This window comes from Schistocerca cancellata, chromosome 8, assembly GCF_023864275.1.
Source record: "Schistocerca cancellata isolate TAMUIC-IGC-003103 chromosome 8, iqSchCanc2.1, whole genome shotgun sequence".
Taxonomy (NCBI): Eukaryota; Metazoa; Arthropoda; class Insecta; order Orthoptera; family Acrididae; genus Schistocerca; species Schistocerca cancellata.
Window position 1 is genome coordinate 265488567 of NC_064633.1, and position 22497 is coordinate 265511063.

General features: G+C 38.8%; 1 protein-coding gene across 2 annotated transcripts; it reads right to left on the minus strand.

Moving 5' to 3' along the window:
• Nucleotides 1-9041: 9041 nt before the first annotated feature.
• On the minus strand, nucleotides 9042-21901 carry LOC126094761 (ETS homologous factor-like). 2 transcript variants are annotated; one of them, XM_049909311.1, is made up of 9 exons: nucleotides 21734-21901; nucleotides 17567-17616; nucleotides 17339-17486; nucleotides 16975-17244; nucleotides 16662-16766; nucleotides 16177-16272; nucleotides 15877-16072; nucleotides 11755-11881; nucleotides 9042-9369 (listed from the first exon to the last, which is right to left on the minus strand). In XM_049909311.1, the coding sequence occupies exons 1-9, from the start codon at nucleotides 21789-21791 to the stop codon at nucleotides 9277-9279; spliced, it is 1143 nt and encodes a 380-aa protein (XP_049765268.1). In that variant the 5' UTR covers nucleotides 21792-21901; the 3' UTR covers nucleotides 9042-9276. The 2 variants fall into 2 exon arrangements, with proteins under 2 accessions (XP_049765268.1, XP_049765269.1); XM_049909312.1 differs by lacking the exon at nucleotides 11755-11881.
• Between the last annotated feature and the right edge of the window lie 596 nt (nucleotides 21902-22497).

The window sequence follows — 22497 nt, forward strand, 5'->3', positions numbered from 1 at the left end:
AAGCGCGGCTGGACCAAATTGGAGCGGCCTGTGAACAAACAAAACGAACGGGAAAGGATGGACAAGAACGATGATGGATGTCTGAGCAAGAACTTATGAACAAAAACAAGCAAGAAGCAAGGGTCAAAAGTGAAAACCTCATAAATCCACAACATCCACTCGCACACGGAAACAAAGTAAACACGCTGTCTGTAGGCAAGATGTCAATAGACTCACGTGAATATCAGACTGCCTTGCTGAACGAAAGGCAGGCACTTAAATACATGATAGAGGACATCACTATTGGCCACTGGGACCACGTGCTCCACCGTGGCGCCCTCACATTATACGCAGACGCAGCCACGGCTTACGACACGACAGCTGCAGAGACCTCTAGTGGTTATCGCGGTCCAAGCTGTGTGGTGTGGATTCGAAACCCACGGTGCCAGTACCAGAGTTAGGACCAATTTTCATAGCCTATATGGGTGTACAGAATATGCCAAACAACTTCATCCTCTGGCTCCTTAGCAAAGATCCTGTCAACGAGGAAATCCTGAAGTGGGGGTGTGGGGGTGGGTGTGTTGGATGGATATAAGTCTTTGGGGGTCTATCTTCTTTCTCTTGTAGGTTCTAACATCCCTAGTCTTTCCTTTCCTGTCTTTCTTCTCATCCTGAAGTTCCTCGGCTGTCCTCCCTTTTTTCCATGTTCAGTAGTCTCCATCATGGAATCCTTATTATATCTGTTTATCAAATCTGTATTCACATGCTTGCCCAAGGTGTAGTAAACATCTAGTGATTTCCAAGAGTGATATGAAGTTGGCTAGAAAAGCCTGAGTTCTGGAATCAGTTGTCAGTTGACTGTAGGCCCTGGTAATGAGTAGTTCATGAGAGAAAACAAAGGAATGTTGTAGAACAGCTTGACAATCATTATGGATTATAAATATTTGTCATCTGAGAACCCATATCAGTGGTAAAAGAATGGTTACCTGACAGAAATGTTAAGAAATTAATAAAAGTGAAATATATACCTACAATTGATGGATATTGTGGAGAATCCCACAGCTAATAAAAATGAATGAAATAAAATTACAACTATGATTTTACATCAGAGAGGTACATGACATTAATGCCGGCAGTGAGACTGTTAAAACAAGTTTGAATGTCATATATTTCCTGTTTGGTTAGAATTTCACAGTACTGACAATGTAAACTGCCTAAATGGAGGAATCTCCTGTGTAACTTATCCTTTGGTGAAATGTTGTGTTACAGAAGCATTTTTCAAACTGACAAATGATGATCACCACATTAAAAGGTTTATTTTCATAATGTACTAGACAATTTAGTGTTTTGATCTATGTATGTGCATATATCATGAGACGGATGTACACAGCTTATCTGCAAGCTGGTACGATAATAAACGTCACACCACATTTGCGGAAGATACTGGTTGATTGGTTTATTCTGTGTAGACAAGTCCCATCTTGGAGATATGGTGCAAGCCGTAGAGGATAGATGGATGTAACAATGCCTGTGATGGCAGAGGGATGAGAGAAAACTTGTTATGTAGATACTCTCAAATGGAATCTATTAATTAAGACAGACTTTTTTGAGACATGATCCCTATCAGTGTTTTTGCGATGTTCTGAATAATGTAACAACTTTGTGATACACAGTTACTGTAAACAAGAGTGCAACATAAAAGACGTTATTATTGAGAAGCTACACATTTATTTTGAGAGTTGGATGTTGGCCTTGTACCCTTAACTTCCAGCAATAACTGCAGCACTTCAAGAAATGAAGTTCGATCAGAAGAGGTTTGCTAGTGTGCCGAAATAATAAGATGAGAAAGCTTGAACAATAGGAAGTTGTAGCTCCAAATCAGACTTTACTTTGTCACTCAATAGCATGGTAAAACCAGCAGAACATTGAATAGCTACCACTGATAAGTTGTCAAGGGCTTCATTTTAGAGTGAATTACCTTCTCTGTGAAGATTCCTCTATGAAAGTCAGACATTCGACAAACTATAGTATAAAAAAAAGTCACATTTTTATCGCATGTGACTCCATTTTTATAAGCCTGGCAATTGTAAACTTGTGTGTCTAATTAGAGGTTTTTTTCTTATCTTTATTTTTGCAGATCAGTGTAACTTTTGCAGGTCTAAATCTGCCAGAAAATATTCATTGAATATTTGACTGAATGCAAAGATAGAACATGGGTGGTCGTGTCAAGGCAGCACAGGATTTTAGTACTCTACACACCCAGAAGAGTTGGCACACTATAGTGACACTCAATTTCACCTCCCTGGGGGTTACATTTTTGAACCAGTCGCCTGCATAAACTATGCCTTGTGGAGTAAACATAGTGTGTTTTTATATCAGTAAGTACAATGTTTACTGCCACTGAGGACATAACCAGTGAACTTGTCTCAGTTGTTGTTAAGTGTATGAGAACTCAGCTTACATGGTCTCACTTTTTATTTGTTGCTTAACAGTATTCCAGATTGCCTTTGCTTAGGTGAAATATTTCATTTTGTTTGTGTAGTAGGTGTACTTTGCCTTCTTGAAAACAGATTGCAGGGTTATACAGTACTTGGTTGATAACAGTTCTAACTGTTTGGTTACAATGAGTCATCTGGAATATGAATGTAGATGTTCCTTTTCATAGCACAATTTACTTCAATATCATGTTATTCACCCATTGCTTCTGTTTAATTTAAGCCTAGTTTGAGTGCTGTTTTTACACTAAAGCTAAGTGCCAAGGGGATGTGTCTAAGAATTAAATTTATCATAAATGCTGCCTTTTTCCCACCCCTTCCCCCTCACCCTTCCTGTCTCTTCCCTTCCCCTTCCCCTCCCTTTCTCTTCCCCTTCTCAATATTAATTGAAATCACCTGTTTGCTTCCATCTGTATGCAGACTAATCTCAGGAATCAATTTAGGGATTTTGATCAGGTTTTGACTAATAGAGTCTACCTCTGTTACTGACTGGTCATCATAGGTGGCTGCCATGTGGAAGACCTGGGTTCGATTCCCAGTATGCCAAGATTTTGCCTTGGTGGGAAGACTGGCACAGCAAGCACTCAGCCTCCTGATGTCAATTTAGGAGCTATTGGACTACATAGTAGCACCTCCACACTCTGTAAAGTCTACACAACAGCTGGGAGAGCAGTGTGCTGATCACATACTCCTTCATAATCCATCAGCATGACACCATGAGGTAGAAGACGACACGCAGCCAGTAGACCCCCTTGGGCTTTCACAGCCTGGACAAGATGTTCATTTGACTAATAGATACAATGATGCATGAGAAAGGTTTGTGTACATAATTTATAAATATTTCATAGACATTTTCTTAATTATGGTGAACTAAAAATCCCATTCCACTGTGAAAATGATGCCATTGCCACCTAGTACTACAGTTGCTACAACTCTAGACAGCACATAGCTCGAGAGGGCAACAAAGTTTGACCAAATTCTGTACCAGACCTGGTAGCCTACTGATAAAGTGCATGCCTGGGAAGTTAAAGGTTGCAGGATCAAATCTCTGCCAGAATGTTCTTTTTTTCCTCACACTTTTTAACCTAGCTTTCATCTCTCTGTGATGTGGAGATTCACCAGAAGCAAAATGTTGTTCAGATTCCACATTACATTATAGATCCTGGAATGTAATGTCACTGTTCTGCAGATAGACTAAGCCAAGAAGATGCATCAGCTCTAATCGATCTGTCGCCCTGATGTTATGTGCAATACTTTTCACCTTAATTGTTTCCTTGTATGGTCACCTTTCTTGAACTATTTTGATGCAGTAGACCTGGTATCCAGTGTCATAAAATCTTGCCGTACGATGTCTTTGATGTTTACACATGGTTGAAGACTGGAAAAGAGCTTTGAACTATTCAAGTTACAAAATGATGTAACTGCTATTTAAATAACTCTTCTGTACTTTAGCTGCTCTGATGTAACCATTACTGTGTTAGGCTGGTAGGTCTCTTATTAATTTGTAAATCAGAACACCACCTCTGTAGAACAGAATGACATTCATATTAAACTGTTTTTGGCTGTTTCCAGACATTGTCATTATTGGCAAGGGCTTCTATTCTATGCCTTCCAAAATCACTGGACTCACATTCAAGAGGTTGATGGTTCAAACCTGCATTCGGCCATCCTGATTTAGGTTTTCCATATTTACTTAAATTGCTTAGGGCATGGTTGCTTTCCTTTTCCATTGTACTTTAATCCAAGCTTGTGCTCCATTTCTAATGAACTCGTTACAGATGGGACATGAAACACTAATCTCCTCCTCCTCCAAAACACTGCCAGTCCGCGACCCCATAGTATAAGGGAGACCTCCACAGCAGGTGGGGACACTCAGTCGCCATCGCACTTTCCAATGTCCTGTGGTAATGTTTCTCTCTTATCATCTGCACATACATCAAACATATGGAAAAGTGAGGTTTGAGGGGAAGAAGTGTAACATGTTATTCTGAATGAACAACATGTCACACCACAGTCCCCATCCCATGCTAAAGTAGTTTTTCAGAAAAGGTTTTACTTTTTGCATAAAAAATTGAAAATCACAAATTTTGTATTCACGAGTTTATTTGCTATGTAATTGTTCTGAAAAGACTGTAATTAGTTGGACATCAGAAAGGCAGCTTGCATGCCTAACCACTTAATCCAAATGTGTAAAGTGGAGCTGGAGCTATAGTGTAACATGGAATCTGTACCACATTTAGTTTCTGGCAAATCTCCTTATCATTGAGGTGAATGCTAGTTTAATATGTAGTGCAGAGGGGGAAAAATGGTCTGGCTGGGATTCAATCCCATAACATTTCACTTCCCAGGCACTTCCTTTACTGTGAGATCACCAGGCCTGGTATGGAATTCGGGTAAGCTTTGTTGCTCTTTCAGGTGGCTGTTGCTGTCTTAGAATTGTGGTGACTAATGCTAGAATGTTTGAATCATTGCCATGGCACAACATTAAAGTATCTGTTCAAAACCACATTCATTAACCTGCAGTGCCTAGGTTATTACACCTTTCTATTAGCCACATTCTGTTATATTGGTTCTGTTAGGTAGTGTATGAACTTTTAATCATTTGATCAGTAATGTGCTGATTCTTTTGTATTGATATCAGAAGTTTATCTTTTTCATTTTTAAGACTTCTTATGGTTGGTGGAAGAGTTCTTTCAGACCCATTGATTTGTCCAAGATGTATCATTTCTTTCTCCCACTTTCTCTCCAAGAACTGTTTCAGTTGATTAAATTTATGCATCATCTTTCACTTTCAGAAGCATCAACCCTTCAAAGACAGTGAAATCATTGATTGGAATTGTTACTGCTTGGGTCCAGTTGTGAATTGTGGTTTATTAGTGGTTTTTTAGTCTCGCAACCTAGCCTATTATTTTCTACATATGAGGGGTGTTCAATAAGTAATGCAACATGCTGTTTTCTGAACACAGGTTGGTTTTATTCGTGATTCCAATATACCATATTTTGCCCGTTCATTTGGCTATAAAACTGTTTTTCAACATAGTCTCCATTCAGTGCAAGGATCTTATGCCACCTTACTGGGAGGACCTAAATGCCCACATGATACCACCCTACTGGTTAATGTTGGAGTCTTGTTGCATCAGTAACTACCCAATCATCTATGTGCTGCTTCCCGTGGAGCGCGTCCTTCATTGGGCCAAACAGATCAAAGTCAGAAGGTGAGAGACCTCGTCTGTATTGTGAATGAGCAAGAACAGTCCAATGAAGTTTTGTGAACTCCTCTTGGGCGCACAGACTTGAGTGAGACCTTGCATTGTCATGGGGTAGGAGAATTTCATTTGCACTTTTGTGATGAAATTGTTTCTTCGATTTCATGAGGGTGGCACAGCTGTGTGTAGCTGGCCAACACATGAGAGATTGGACAGGTTTGCACGACCTTATTGCGATTACGACAGGTGCCTCGCCTAACAACTCACTGAGCCTTTGTTCATTGCAATGTTTCCATAGACGTTCTGCAAGCATCTATGAATATCTGCGATGCTCTGGTTTTCTGCCAAAAGAAACTTGGTGACAGCTCTGTGATTGGAATGCATTTCCATTACTAAGGCCTTTAGAAGTCTACACATAGCTCCGCCACATATCTGAACTTCATGAAACTATAGGGGCTGAAGCAGGAATATTCAACAATATCCCACATGAAATTCCGCATTGTTTCAACCAAAATTGGACGCGGGGGGGGGGAAGAGTTGTGTTAAGGGAAGGTGAGTAGTTGACTTCAATTTATTGGTAGGATTTTAGGGAAGTGTGGTTCATCTTAAAGGAGACTGCATGTAGGACACTAATGTGACGTGTTCATGAGTACTACTTGAGGTTTCGGGATCTGTACTAGATTGGATTAAAGGAAAACATCGAAGTAATTCAGAGACAGGCTGCTAGATTCATTACTGGTAGGATCGAATAACACATATTACAGAGATGCTTCAGGACGTCGTTAGAGATGCTGACTGCAGAATGATTCTACTGCTGCCAACATACATTTCATGTAAGGACCACAAAGGTAAGGTATGAGAAATTAGGGTCCATATGGAGACGTCTAGACAGTTGTTTTTTCCCTTGCTCTATTTGCAAGTGGGACAGGAAAGGCAATTACTTGTATTACAGAGTAGCCTCCACCATGCACCATATGGTGGCTTGTGATGTTCTTATGTGTGTAGATGTACGTAATCTAAATCATTACAGGAGACACTTCAAAATTGTGGTTTAACTTCACCACCACCAGCATAGCACTACAGGGTGTGTACTGGCAATACCCAATATCTTGTTGCAGCACTGGGTGGGAAGACATTGCATATCCTTGGTTCTTGCCACCCACCTGGCATAAATTCAGTCTCAGCATTTCTTATCAACAATAATTCCTTTCTTTATCCCCTTTTAATTTTCTTTTACTTTTTTTTCTGAGCTGTGATGTGTTCCTGCTCCCCTCACCTCTATTGCATATAATGCACTTGCCTTTCTGCACTTATTAACTCTTGCACGAAGTTCATCATTAAACTGTGCCATACTTAATTACCCTAGCTTTTTATCTTTAAGCTTTCACATTTTCAAATCTCATCCAGTCCCTGTCAGTCTTTCCTTCTTAACCCTGAGCCAGGGTTCTATACGATTTTTCCATAACTCTCCACATTTCCTAAGCCTCACCAGTCTTTTTCCTTCATCCCTCAGCCTTCCCCTTCAACCCTTGTCAGGAGGAGCCACTAGCTCCTGATGCTTGCAAATTTATTTTTGTGTGTGTATTCTGCTGCTGAAGACATTTCATTCTCTATGAATTATTGTACTGAACAATAGCACTTCTCCCACAGGCTCTGATGTCACATTATTTATCTGGCTTCATATTAAATATTTTTTGCCCATTGATTTATTACATATTGTCATCCACATGTTACGGAATCAGTGTGTAGTTTCATTTGAGGTGTTGATAGCATTCTTATTTCTCATGTTGTATTTGTGGTTAAAATTATTCTCCTGTAATAACATACATCTCATGTTGTATTTGTGGTTAAAATTATTCTCCTGTAATAACATACATCTGCTGTACATGAAGATTACAGTTTTGTAAATGTGTGTGAAGAGAACAGTTAGGGCTTGTAGTGAGAGAGAGAGAAACATTCTTTTTGTTGTGCAGTACATGTGCATCTGATAATTTTCTTCTGTTCTTTCAGTATCGAAGATACACTATTTGAACCTAAAAAAACATACCTAATGACATTTTCAAATTACTTGTATGCAATTTTTGTGTATCATATTTTAGAATTTTACAGTATTTGCCTCAAAAATGTAAAACCATGTAATGTATTTAATGAGACATCAATAAATGTATTCCAGCTCGAGTTACTGGAAATTATCAGTGCTAATAGCCTCTTTCCAGAAGCATTCAGATGCAGGCTAGCTTTGTGTGAAGAAGTGAGATGTGATGTTTGCAAAAATGTAACAACTCTCCTCTGAGTGACACTAAGCCTTGCATAAATGTACCACTTGTTGAGGTCTATTTTATTATCCTGGAGCAAGCTGATAAATTTTTTGTAAATTGTTGAAATTTTTAGATTGATTTAATACTAAAATGTTGGACTATGTACAGAGCTATAGTAAACATCACATGGCTTTTGTGATTAAAGTAGTTGATCTGCCATCCACATAGTCTTGCACGAAATGTTTGAATCTGCCCTGGAGTTTTTGTTAATTCCATGTACTTACCCTTGTAGGTTTGTGTTAGCAGTTTGGAACATCCTATTCCTTGGATTAAAATAATACTTTTAGACCTGAAGTGTCTTGTCTTGTGAAACTGTTTGCCACTCTTGCCAAGGATTTATCAGTGCTAGAAGTAAATGAAAGAAAATGTCTTCCAGGAAACTATTGAAGTTCTATTTTAATTTGAGACTTTACTCAATCTGGGGCCTGAGTTACGTGCACAGAAACCTTTCCCAACCAATTACTCTCAGAAGTTATTAATATGTTTTCAGTATAAAGAATTGCACTTCTTGAAGATAAGTACAGCCCACCATATTGTATTTTCTGGAAGTAAATTTTTCCTTTTCAGGCAGTTTATTTTTATTCATATTCTTGCTTAAATAAGGCAAAATTAAATTTTAACAACTGGGTGAGACCAAATTGGAGAAGGGTTATGGAAAGTGCTCTGGTATTTAGCCAGGACTATGTAACAGCAACAAACACAAACAAACACTGATTCCAAATACATATTACACTATAAAAAGGTGACAATTTCTGTGTTTCTGAAGTTTGGTTCAATCTAACACATTCAAACCATACTTTCATAATTTCATTGACTTAAAAAGTACACTTTTTTCTGAGTACAGTATGTAGAATTAAATTATGCACTACTGTGGAATAATGGCAGACAAACTATGGTGACTCAGTCCTAACTTTGACTGCCATAACATACCTACATTTAACAATGCATCATCCTTCAAAGCAGAAAATCGTAGTCAGTCCATTTGTCTCCCAGTTGCAGATGGGAGGGAGGGAGGGACACTACGAAAGAGGCACCATGACATATTTAAATAAAGGAAAACATTTATTTCTGTACAAATTAAATATACACTTTGTGAAATACGTATAAAAAATCTCAAAACCATCTTGTTCTGTGAAAAATATTTACAAAAACATATGTTTTGTACCATTTCAGTCTCATTTTTATGTCCTCAGCACACTGAAGCACATCACAGACACACAGGCATTTTGAAATGTCTCAGATTTACTTCACCCTGATTCTGGTAATCTGAAATTTGGGTTAGGTGTCTGCCAGTTCGTAGCTGAAGGGCCAAATTTGTACACGAGCCGCCTCCCCAGAACAGGAAGAAGAACTTTGCTCTTGTAGTAATACCTAGAAGGTAATGTTTTCATTAAAACTTCACATAATTAACGATCTTTTTACATGTCTGAGCAGCAATTGTAAGGTTATGTTGCAATGCAATAAATTTCATGTTAGCAATGAGTTAAGCATGCAGTGCAAAAATGAAGTTACCTTCATTACAAAACAATGTTATTTAACACATGCATTTGTAATTTAGTAGCCTTTTTATAATATTGCACAAAGCACTTTAAGCAAACAGCATTAACAGCTTATCTGTGGTGAGCTGCTGTAAAATTAATTCAAATTTTCATGCGTAATCTCTTCTTACCCTCCACGTACAAATCATGTTCATAACGTGTGCTATCAGTATCTTGATTTTTCCACATACCAGCTGCACATTCATTATTCCCCTAAATTAGAGCTACTAATTCTACCTCAGAATTTTACAGCCCATCAGAAGCTGTTTAGCAATCTTTGACAAAGTTTGTTTACTAGGCATGTTTCTGCTGGAGGCAGTCCCCCCCATCGTTATTCAAGAAACCAATCAAGTATACATAAGAGTTGACAGGAGCTAGTATAACACCTTCAGAATCTACATAATTTTGAGGGGCAATGTCTTAAAAAAAAAATAGACCCATGAATGACTAGGAATATCTTTCACTCATTGAGATGTAGTTGTCTACCAATTCATCTTATTCCAAGCAAATTTTAGTAATATACTGCGCAACACAAACACTGAAATTTTAAAAACAATCTTTTATGTTCACCACTTGTCTGTGCTGCTTAGAAACAAGTAGTGATTTGTTTGCTGTTTTGGAAACACTTTGCAGTGGACTGACCCGACAGCCAATCCACTAGGACGGGTAGCCGAAAGGCACGCGTTTAAGCTCACGCAGGCTGGTGTGAGGTCTGGAAAATGACAAGGAATTATAGTAGCCAAAAATAGTACATAGCTTCTGGAATACTTAACTTTAATTCATAATTGGTGGACATCAGTCTGACGGTACAGGCATCCATAGATAAACAAATGTGAATGGCGCCTTGCTAGGTCGTAGCAAATGACGTAGCTGAAGGCTATGCTAACTATCATCTCGGCAAATGAGAGCGTATTTGCCAGTGTAGCTTCACTAGCAAAGTCGGCTGTACAACTGGGGCGAGTGCTAGGACGTCTCTAGACCTGCCGTGTGGCGGCACTCGGTCTGCAATCACTGACAGTGGCAACACGCGGGTCCGTCGTATACTAGCGGACCGCGGCCGATTTAAAGGCTACCACCTAGCAAGTGTGGCGTCTGGCGGTGACACCACACACTGGATGTCATTTAAGGATGCAATGTGCTGCAGTACAACAATGGGAACATTAATTTGTAGTAGGGGTTAATTGGCCTTAAATATGAACACATTTTGTTCAGTAAGGAGAAGTCTACAAAGTTCAGGCCTTCAAGACAGTCATTTCTTGGTAGACAACCATTCAAGTTTTTGTAGGTATCCAAGGTTTCTGCAGTTGCTTGGAGGGGGGAGGGGGATGCTAAAAGAAAGTGGCAGCCAAAATTATGCTGCTAGCTTCATTCTGGGAATACTCAGCACTTTCTAGCAAGGTATAAATGTTAATCGTGTATCTGGGACACCAGGTGCCACCAGCAGAGAAACTCCAACTGTTCAATACCACTAATGACCAAAATAACAAATTTTATTTTTCCTAATATTATCATTGTGTCCTATTTGTCAATTTTGCCTGCAAGGACCACAATTGTTGTGAAGTCACCAGTAGCCTTTGATGAGAAATGAAAGAGAAAGTTCTGCAGGCAATGGGGGAAAACCTGCCAGTATAAGAATGTTAGTTTTTCTAAACTGCTGTATCTACCTTAAATCTTGTGCTCTTAATTTGAACTCTTACACTGGCTCTCAACTACAGTTTCAAAGACTGACTACTTTGTTGTAGCAGGCAGCTTATGTTTGTGTTTACCTACAAACTAGGGAAATTTGGCATTAGATCATTTCTTCAACCTATAAACACTATTGGGAGAATGACTTATACTTTGAGTAGTTTTGTGATTTTTGGGAACTAACTATATTGGGGCCCACAAAGAGAGAACTGTACAGATAAAATATTGTAATCTACACCCTGAAAGGTAAGTCTCTGAACAGTCAAACAACATCCTCTATTCAGTAGGCTGAAGATATTTGAAGAGTCACAAAACAACCTGACTACTGATTGTGTGAACACAGTCAAGAGATTAAGACAGTGTGCAACATCTGCAACACTTATCAAGGGGTAAGTCTCATTTGATTATATACAGCATTTGCTAATGCACATTAGCACTTTATCACAAGCTCAAGTACCCTAGAGTACTTTTCGTAAAGCTAGCAGCAAGCACAGAAGCACTTTTATCATCTGGGAAGTAAGTGCTTCTTTACCCTGTCATTTCCACCATAGTCTTTAGCAGTCTTCCAAATTGCAGCATGGCCAAACTTATAAACCAGTCTCTTTGGATATTGACCTGTTTTTGGCACAGGTTCGAGAATACCAGAGGCATAGTAATTCCTAGAAAAAGTTTAATGAAGGATTTATTATGTTTTGTTTTGCATCTGAGTACCCCACGTAAAAATGTACTGTCACCTGAAAATTCACTTTCTCTTAAAGAAGCTGAGAAACCAAAAACATTACATTACCAAGTAAATACTGAACAAACAAATTTCAACCACACATGCATAACTAAGTATTTCACAGACAAGAAATAGCTATAATGAGTAACAATGATACTGGACAGCAAGGTTTCAATAATTCCAGTGGAAACAGTACTGCTCGTTTCAACGAAATTTCAAATTATTGGTAGTGTGCACTGCTAAGATCAAAAATTTCTGCATGCCAAATTGTGGAAGGAAGGAAAAAAACATGCAAAGCAATACAAATTTAGTTTAGTATCAATTAATAAACCCAATTTTACATGCCAGTAAACCAAACAATTAAACTAGCAAATTTTATTAAATTTCTACTCTTTGAGCAAATAAAATACTGCCCTTCAATTCAACTAAACTTACTGCCAATATCAAATTTTCTCTCTATGTCTGCACTTCACAGACGTTTATTCAGCGATCTGTGTGGGAGAGGCAGCAGAATTGTTACACAGACTACTCCAATAGTGTGACTGCTCAGGAGTATATTAGGAGAAATAATACAAGCATTCCAGAAGATGGGTTGTGGAATGTGAGACCCCTTTCTCACATGAGAATTTTTCACAAAGAAAAATTGAGAAGTTTAAGTCTGATAGGGAATTAGTGATGTGCAGTGACAGGACTTCAAGTCAGGTCAATACAGGGTTAGTACAAAATCAAACATGGGCAAAACAGGAGCATGTTTAATAAATAAGAAAATAGTAATGCACATAAGCTACTACGAACAGCATAGTGAACATGCTGTAGCCCACGTAAGTACAAAGCCAACACCCATTATCGTAGTGAAAGTTCATATGCTGACACTTTAGATTAAGAGGTTAAAAGAATGTACGATGAAATTAAAAAATTATCCAGGCCATTAAGTGAGATGAAAATTTAAGTTTGATGGGGAACTGGAATCCACAATAGGAAATGACAAGGAAGAACAGCAGGAGAACACTGGTGGAAAGGAATGAAAGAGGAATCCATCTGGTATAATTTAATCATTACTAATACTTTAAGAACCATTAAAAGCAGGTTGTCTGTGTGGAAGATCTCTAGAGACACCAATTAGTTTCAGAAAGGTTACATAATGTAAAGATAGATTCCAAAATCAGTTTTTAAAATGCATATCATTTGCAGAGGCAGATGTGGACTGACCATAATTTAATGGTTATCAGCTGCAGATTAAAACTGAAGAAATCTCTGAAAGGTAGGAAATCTGGGAGGTGGGACCTAGATAAGTTTAAATAACCAGAAGTTTGAGATGCTCGAAGGGTGCACTATCATTTCATTGACACATGGTGCAAACAAAATATGACAGAAGGTTGGGTGTCTAAGAGAGAAAAATCAGGGGAGGATCAAACAGGCAAAAAGAACAGGCCTTGCAAGTTCAATATATTTGGTGTCAGCCAGAATTTCTAACTGGTGAAGCAGCCAAAGTAGAATACAACCAAAAACATAACTGGAACAGAAAAGGAGGACTGAGTGGGTAAAAAAAAGCAAAACTGTTGAAGCTTTGATTACTATGACAAAGATAGATTCAGCATTTAGGAAAATTGAAGATGCCTTGGGAGGAAAGAGAAACAGCTGTATGAATAGCTCAGACAGCAAAACATCACTAAGCAAAGAAGGCTGAAATGGCTCTGAGCACTATGGGACTTAACATCTAAGCAAAGAAGGGAAGGGTAGAATGGTAGAAGGATATAGAGGGTTCATCTACGGGAAACAAACTTGAGGACAATATTACAGAAAGAGAAGATGATGTAGCTGAGGATAAGATGGGAGATACAATACTGCCAGAAAAATTCAACACAGCACACAAAGACTTAAATCGAAACGAGGCCTCTGGAGTAGACTACAGTCCCACGGAATTGAGATCATCTGGGGAACCAGCTGTAACAAGTATTCCATCTGGTATGCAATATTTATGGAACAAGCAATATACCTTCAGACTTCAAGAAAACTTAATTTCTATTCCAAAGAAGCCAAGTGCTGACAGGTGTCAATATTAAACCAACCAGCAGTTGGGCTTTAATTATTTAAGAAAAATGGAAAAGCTGCTACAAGTCAACATCTGAAGCCTGATTTGGGTTGCAGAGAAACTTAAAGCTTTTGACACTGATGATTTTAATACACACTGAAACTTTGAAGGTGGCAGGGATAAGATACAAGGAGCATAAGGTTATTTACAACATCCATATAAACCAGACTCAACTGTAAGTGTTTAAGGGCATGAAAGGGACACAGTAGTAGGGAAAAAGGGAGTCAGACAAGGTTGCAGCATGTCCCAACATTAATCAATTTGTATTCTGAACAAGCAGTGAAGGAATGAAGCATACATTTGGAAAGGGAATTAAGCAGTGGAAAATATAGGATGAAATTTAACAATATTAGGAAGGATAGTTACTATTCACCATATAGCAGAGATTCTGAGTCACAGATAGGCACAGTTTTTTGTTGTGCCTTTCTGCAACTCAGCATCTGTTAAATGGTGGTTAGCAACTATCCTTTTCTAATATTGAAAGGAAACTAAAGTTACTTTGAAGTTTGTCAGTGACACTGTCGTTCTGTCATACAGCAAAGGACTTGGACAAATTGTTGAATGGAATGGATAGTGTATTGAACTGAGGTCACAATATGAATCACAACAGTAAAACAAGGATCAGGTAATTCTGTAGGAATCTTAGGAATATGAAACAAAGTAGATCAGTTTTGTCAGCAAAATAACTAATGATGGCCAAAGTACAGAGAATATAAAATGCAGAGTAGCAACAGCAAGGAAAATGATTCTGAAAGAGAAATTTATCAACACAGAATATAAATTTGTGTATTCCGAAGTGTAGCCTTGAACTGAAGTGAAACATAATTAACAGATCAAACAAAAAGAGTAGAATTATTTAAATTGTTTGTACAGAAGCAAGAAGATTGGGTGGGCATTATAATCACTAATGAGGTAATGAATTTGAATGGGAAAAAATTCATGGAAAAATTTCACTAAAACAAGAAATTGACTGATAGGACATATCCTGAGGCATCAAGGAGTTGCCAATTTTGCAATGGAGGAATTTTAAGAGGGTAAAAATTGTAGAGACAGACCAAGACTTGACTCTTTGAAGTTTACATGAATGAAGGGTGCAGCAGTTTTGCAGAGATGAAGAGGCTAGCTGTGGACAGTCTAGTGTGGAAGGCTGCATCAAACCAGTCTTCAGATTGAAACTTTTACAACTGTTCTGTACAGCTTCTCAGAATCCTAACAAATCTAGGTCTTCTATTCAACTTCCCTATTACCAGTTTTAGTGTTTCATTGTATTAACTCTTTGTATTTAAATGTGATGAGCTTCAGAAGTTTACCCTTAATTTTAGTCTGGTACTATTTGGTCCTCAGTACAATTATTGTGAATTTTCTACTCCAAAGGCAACTGCCATTTATTACACCCTGGGGAAATGTTTACATAATTTGTTACATCCTCCAACAACAATCATTTCCTTCAAGTAACAGCTTCTTCAGTGAATGAATGGAATACTACTGGCCATGCCTTATAAATTCACTATGTATACTGAGAATATTAGTGGGTAAAATGTTTCCTTGAGATACATTGTTAATTTATGTTTGTTACCACAATTCTCTGAAGTGTAATGTACTGTCTTCTGTAACTGTTTTGAAAAGGATGAAACAGTAGATGCATACAATGACAAAACATGAATCTGCAACACATCCTAAGCTGTATCAATGTAATATCCCTGGAGGAGAAAAAGTTCACCTCAAAAAGACACCAGCAAAAAAGTCCCCATCCTCAATACAATTTCTTTGTATAAATGTCATTCTACAGGGAGTTTGAAGTAATTTCAGAAAGGTCCTAATTTTAAAAAGTACCTGCCTACCTCATTGCTCGGCTGAGCTTCTCATACGTCATTCTTGGATTTTCTTTGATAGTGCCCCAAAGTTCAGCAACTTTATCACTTCGTACAAATCTAAATACACCTTCATCGTAATTCTCCCAACATATGAGACTGGGGCAGTATTCTCTGTTCTTAAGGAGATCTCTTATAAACTCCCACAGACGTCCCGTCTTCTTTTCTGCAAGAGAATTAGTTTTTACATTAACAGTAATTAAGGCCAACTGTGTTTAAATTATGTTTATAATTACTACGAACTTTGGAGAAACGAGCTCACCCACCCACCTTGCTTTCTCCGTATTCCTCGGGATGGAGGAGAGCGCACTGGCTTTCTTTTCGGTTTCTGTTCTTGCCCAATTTGGCTTGAATCTGATTCGCCATCTACAAAAGAAATAATTTTACAACTGAACTGTTTTGTAGTCCTACAAATAAATAATACTATCACATAAATATGCATCAGCTCAAGACATACTTTTTGCTTATATTACATAATTTATTATTTAAACAAAAAAGAAGAAAGACTACCCACTCACATGTAGCTGGTGCATGAAACAAAATACAGATCCTTGGTGACAATTTCATTCTACTTCAATATGTGAGGGGCTGTGAAGCAGTGTGTTGACAAACTAGCCAGTGGCACTTTGAATGCTAAGTAAGTCTATACTGCTATATGTTTCTGTGGGCCATTTGTCAGCTACACATGAATAGTTGCCTAATTTTTTATACTGTTTCATTGTTTAATTTCAGCTTTTTAAAAATTAAATAATTACCAGAACAGGTACTGCCGTAATTTCTGTTTTGGATCTCAACATAGTTGACAGTTGGCTCTGCCTCCTTGAACATGTCACACCTTATGTTTTCTATTGGGGGCAATGCTGAAATGGTGAGGAACTTCATTAAAAAGTCTATCAGTGAGTTACATTTAACTAAAATACAATTTTAGTATCATTTGCCACAAAGTTTTATACAATTCATTTAATTAACAATGCATAGGGTTTTACAATATGTAACTAAATAAATTTCACAATTGTCAATGGGTATATCTTTACATGGTTCAAAGCAAAAATATATTTTAACACTTACCAACATTAGGCACGTAAGGTGGTGGCATGTTCTTATACTTTTGCAGTGCATCGTAGAGCATAGCGCCAAAATTTGGGTCAAGTTGTTCGAACTCTTGTTTTGTCAAAGTACATAAAACTTCTGCACTGATTCTAAATGATTTCATGCAAGCATTTTCACAGTTTTGTCCTCTGCTTCTTAATTCGTGTATGACCCAGTTCATTATATCAAACACTGTCCATGATTTCACACACTTATTCTGCCATTCATGTGTAGGTACTTTGCTGATATCTGCAAGCAATATTTTGTGAAGATATGTATCAAATGTAATTGTGACCACTTAATCAGATGCTGGTGAACCAATACAACAACGTAAATGTCAAACCTTGTATACACTTGTCCATTATGTCAGGTGGTGGTGTTGGTGCAAACACTACTGGTTGCCTCAGTTCATATGACTGGTCATTTTCATAACCGAACGCACGTGAGTAAAAAGAGACTGGCTCTTCTTCATATATGTGCTGTGATGGCCACTGTAATAAATAAAAATTTTCTTCAATCTGCACTGCATTCAAAATTTCTAAATAAAATGCATCTATAATCATTTACTCACGTCGCTGTGCCATGAGTAATGATCCGTGTACGCAGACTGAGGTACCAGTTCTGCAACAGAAATAATTGTAAAAATTAACAGATTCGTTAATCAATCAAATGCAACATATTAGTAATAATTTTGATACAGATTATACTCTAGATAAAATAATTACCCGTTTTGTCGCGACAATGTGTGATTGACAAAATTTAACTGCCTAATAATGACTTCTGATTTTCTGTTGTATCAGAGTGCTTCGTTGGCAACATATTCTGATATTACACCACGCTGTACTCGTTAGATGTTAGCTCAAAACAGTGACCTGACGTTAAAGTAGGTGCCAAAGCTTACCTCACGCCAACAGCTGATTGCACTGCTGCAAATCAAGGAGCAGTCTCTTCACATTACTTACAAATTCCGCTAATGGGCCATTGGTGATCGTGTGTCGAAACTTCAGAATAAAACTGAATCCAATGTGCCCCTCGCGAACTATTCCTACAAGGTAAGATAGATTTCAGTTACACACACACAAATACTTCGCCTTGGGCTCTATGTCCGCAAACAATTTTATCAGCGTTGACTCATCGTGCAGTTATCCGTGGGGGCTTCCCTTCGTAGAATTATTCGTTCCTCTATCAACCGCCTGATTGTGGCATCCTTATGTTGCCCGGGACTGCGCACACGTCACAGTCGGCAGTATTTTGACGCACACGCGACCACTGCGCTAGAAAGAGAGAGCATGAGGAAAACTCGCACCTCGCACGCGATTGGCTGCTGCCTGCAGTCATGTGGCCAACCGCCGAGGCCAGCTTCCTAGAAGTTCCGCGCGGCACAACAAACCGAGCGGGCTCACATTACGCAATAGCCCCACAACTCTCTCGAGAGCCGATGATGCACCGAAGACAGCTCGGAACGTCCGTAAAAAACTAAATCTCGCCCATCAGCCCTTGAAAAATGCTGCATGAGAGACGAACGTTCCCCAAGTAAAACTGCACAGTCAGAATATAAACAAACTCTTAACGTGTAGCTATCTTACTCTAGTAATTACCATTTCTATATTCCACACTCAGCTTTATTTCCGATAGCTAATTAGACTCACAAAAGGTTGCCAGCTAACTAGGGAAGCACTATGATCGAACGAATCTTCGGCACACAACTGCTTAATCAAGTACGTTAAAGAGTCATCTACAAAAAACGGGCACGGCTGCTTCTCATTTGCCATAGCAACGTAATGGGCGTGCCTTCAGATATTTTCGTGACTAACTATTTTGTAAATTTTTCTAGTAGCCTCATGTAGGATAGGGAGTAAGTGAATTTAACTACAAGAAAACTACACGAGGCCAAATGGGCATAATTTTATGCCCTCACAAATATTATGAAAACTGAAAAGACAGTCTACTTTAATGCTGCTCGTGTACCGAGAACTTATTAACACTGTTTGCCTTTAAGAAGCTGCTAGCCACACAACTTCACTTCTCAAATCAATCGTTCCTGTAAAATTGTGGGTTGCAGGGCATGTCCTGACATAAAATTAGGAACCAACGTTTTGGTCACTACTGCAACTGGCGTTTATTAAGAAATATGATACTGTAGAATACGAACTGGCTTCGGTCACGATATCCTTCACAATGTGGGCATTCGAAATGTGCCGTGTAGAGTTTCTCGTACCGTATTTGAAAATATTGTTCGGTTGGATCACATCGATTGAAGAAGGCACCGCATTTCAATCCTACGACTAAATCTTTCGCCCTGCAGTACACAAGCTGTTGTGAAGCTATCGAGATAACACCGTCGAAGTAACACACTTGCCTTCCGCGAACAATGCTTTCAGTAATTGAGTTACCCGACCACCCTTCAAGGAATGACCCAGCGTGATTATTTGATCCTGTATGGTGCAAGAATAAATTGCAGCTATAGCTGCAATTAAAAATGACACTACAAAATAAGATGTATAAGTCGATTTAATGTTGCATTATCTACCGCGAATCATCCTCTAACTCATTGATCCAAATTATTCCTAAATATGGGATTTTTGATAACAGATTCATATATTGAGTAAATTGTAGAAATGAAATGTTAATGGTTTCTTAAGGTATCTAATTCCATTAGAAAAAGATTAATTTTCTATAGCTAATTTTGTTTATATTTAATTTTTAGGTAGAAATATTAACTACTTATTCTTTAGGGGATTAACTATAAAGGTAATAACTTATAATTTAGATGTCAATGGTTCTATGTTGCTTTCAGTACCCCACAGAAGCTTTCGTGCTAACGCCTCCGATATAACTGCTCTTAAGATGTAGACTAGCTTAGCTGTACCCAAGCATCGATTCACTTTGTTGCTGACATGCACAACGTCATTAAACTTCATGACGAATAATGTTACGCACTGTACTCTTACAAAGGTTTATTGGAAAAGCCACTGCCTAGAATTAATTAAGCGCTTTCGTTCTTCCTTTGCATTACACATAATTACTGCTATAGGATATTTCAAACTGCAGAAACAAACTTTCCTATCAGATTAAATCTTGGTGCAGCACCGGGAATCTAACCTGGAACAGTGAAAAAGTCCCAAGTTTGAGTTTCGGTCGAACACAGTTCTAAATCCGCGAACACTCCTATGCAGAGTGAAATTTCTCAAGAAACTAGTCTATTCAGCATGCTTCCATTCACCAATGAGTTAAATTTTTTTTAACAATTTACAGAGTCGTTAATATCAAGAACTTCTACAAAGACTCGAGGGGATTAACAGTAGTACGGATGGGAGTCGGATAAATAGGTACAACGTATTCAACGACAGTCAGTACATGCCACTACAGTAAATGTCATGTACATAATGTTGTGGAGTTTTGACTGAATGAAAGACCTTTGCTGGAAAACTTTTACTCCATTAAAGAGTATCTTTACTGTACTGCACTTAAAAGTTACACTTCGACTACAAAATATTTTTCTAGAGGAATAAGCACTATTTTACGAAATTTCGCTGAAGATGTTTTCTAACACTGAGGTGTTCTGTACGCCGCCTGCGGAATACCAATGCGAAATCATGACTTACTTCCACGGACTATACCGGCAGAGCAAGAATTTTTACCACGAACGTTTAGACACGCGGGCTACTTTAGTACAACGACCACAAAATAAAGTTAACGCGCTACAGTACACATTTCTTGTGAGATTACGTTTTAATTTCTGATTTTTATTTAATTTTATGCCTGGACATGTTAGTTGGAAATACAGCCTCGCTCACTGGCTCCATGAGTCCAGTCCCAGTCCTGAAGAAGCCACAAGAAATCCTTGGCGTCAGAGTTGTAAACACAAGTAACTCTTAGTTCAAGCACCTTGTCAGATGTTCTCTGTGCCGTGTGGCAGGCTGCCACAGAACTTGCTATACGGCGATGGAGCACGATACATACGCACATGCACTGAATACCGCGTCGCAAAGAATACTACAACACGTGGCTACGCGTCCTCGCCCGATCGCAAGCACCACAAAATAAAGTCCGTCGTACAGATTTTGAAAGATTATTTCGATTGATCTCACTATAAGTAGCGCCTCATTACAAGAATGCTCAACTTTCTGAAACCGGTCAGAAATCCTTATCAAGAGAAAGGATCAATTTCAGCTATACAGCTGACGTACGCATTTCAGAACAAAATGTGTTTAAGAGCAGAATGACATCAATTAGACGATAGCAATGTCAATGGAATCGAGGTAGAAGCCAAACATTAGCAGTTTCCATTATGCAACAAATGATGTCTCCTTTTCAAAAATTATGACTGATGCTAACAGCACCGAACATCGGCAGGATTTCAATACGTTTCGAGATACTGAAATATGAAGTTCAACGAACGGAGTATGTTAATACTTAATCGCTATGTGACACATACAACTGAATAAATTTAAGATTTTAAAATCTATCATTAGGCTATAATCTTGTGCGAATGAAATTTTGAAGCTACATTTGGTCAATTTCTACAGCATCGTAAAGCTGCGCCATACGTTATAGCTGAGGGGAAACGAAGCTTGCAGATCTAACAGCACATAATACTTGCGTCGAGTGCTGTGTGCAGTGACCATCGGGTAATATCGGCCCTAACGGCTGGCTACACCGTTCCAGTCACTGCACCTTGTTTACACGAAAGTGCAGAGAGGCAAAGAAATTCTGCTCTCCGCAGTGTATCACTTACCGCTGTAATCGGGGTCCGGCAAAGCTTGGTACAGGGGCTCTGTGAGAGGGCAATCCATGGCGCACTGACTGCGTTTTGTCCGTCTCCGAGCCTCTATTAAGTTGCACTGTTGTTACACCTAACTCAAGCGCGACCACTCCGCACCGAGCTTCGCTTGCAGACTAACGAGCTGCGACTCGCCGCGGTGGACGAAGTATAGCCAGGCGCGGGGCTTCCCGTCGCGAGCGCCACAGTCATTGGCTGCCGCGTCCTACCAATTGGGAAGCGCTGCAGTTGCTTCGTTGTACGTGCACCGTGCCTCCCCGCGGGCTTCAACTAGTGGGACTGCAATATCGCAAATTTATCGCCCTGCTAAGAGACGCATCTTCGTCGAGCAACAACTGCACGTTGGAAAAAAAAAAGGAAATCATAGGATACCACCACAAACCTGGTATTGCCACAGGTATTTTTTTTTATCTCAAGGGCCTTAAGAATAAGTAAATGAATAATTGTATACTGAACGTGGCGGTGCAGTTGTTAAAAGCCTGCTTTACACGAACGACTTTCTGGTCAAAATTAACTACTCGTGGTAGCAGTGTGTCACCTGCCTGTGTGTAAATCAGCGATTGGGTCAGTGACGACACTGATCAGTACTGATGTTGGAGAGTGTGGGGGTTGTAAAATCCTGTGTATGCTCAAAAGTGTGCATTCATAGAAACAGGCGACTGTGACGTCGGTTTCTAATGTCGCGAGTTAAACAATCCTCGCCGCGTTAACTACAACTG

Coding starts and splice junctions, on each gene's coding strand:
- LOC126094761 (XM_049909311.1), bottom strand. CDS start 21,791: ATGGATTGCCCTCTCACAGAGCCCCTGTACCAAGCTTTGCCGGACCCC. Junction 17,617..21,733: donor GCCGGACCCCGATTACAGCG/GTAAGTGATACA, acceptor TTTCTGTTGCAG/AACTGGTACCTCAGTCTGCG. Junction 16,073..16,176: donor AGGAATACGGAGAAAGCAAG/GTGGGTGGGTGA, acceptor ATTCTCTTGCAG/AAAAGAAGACGGGACGTCTG.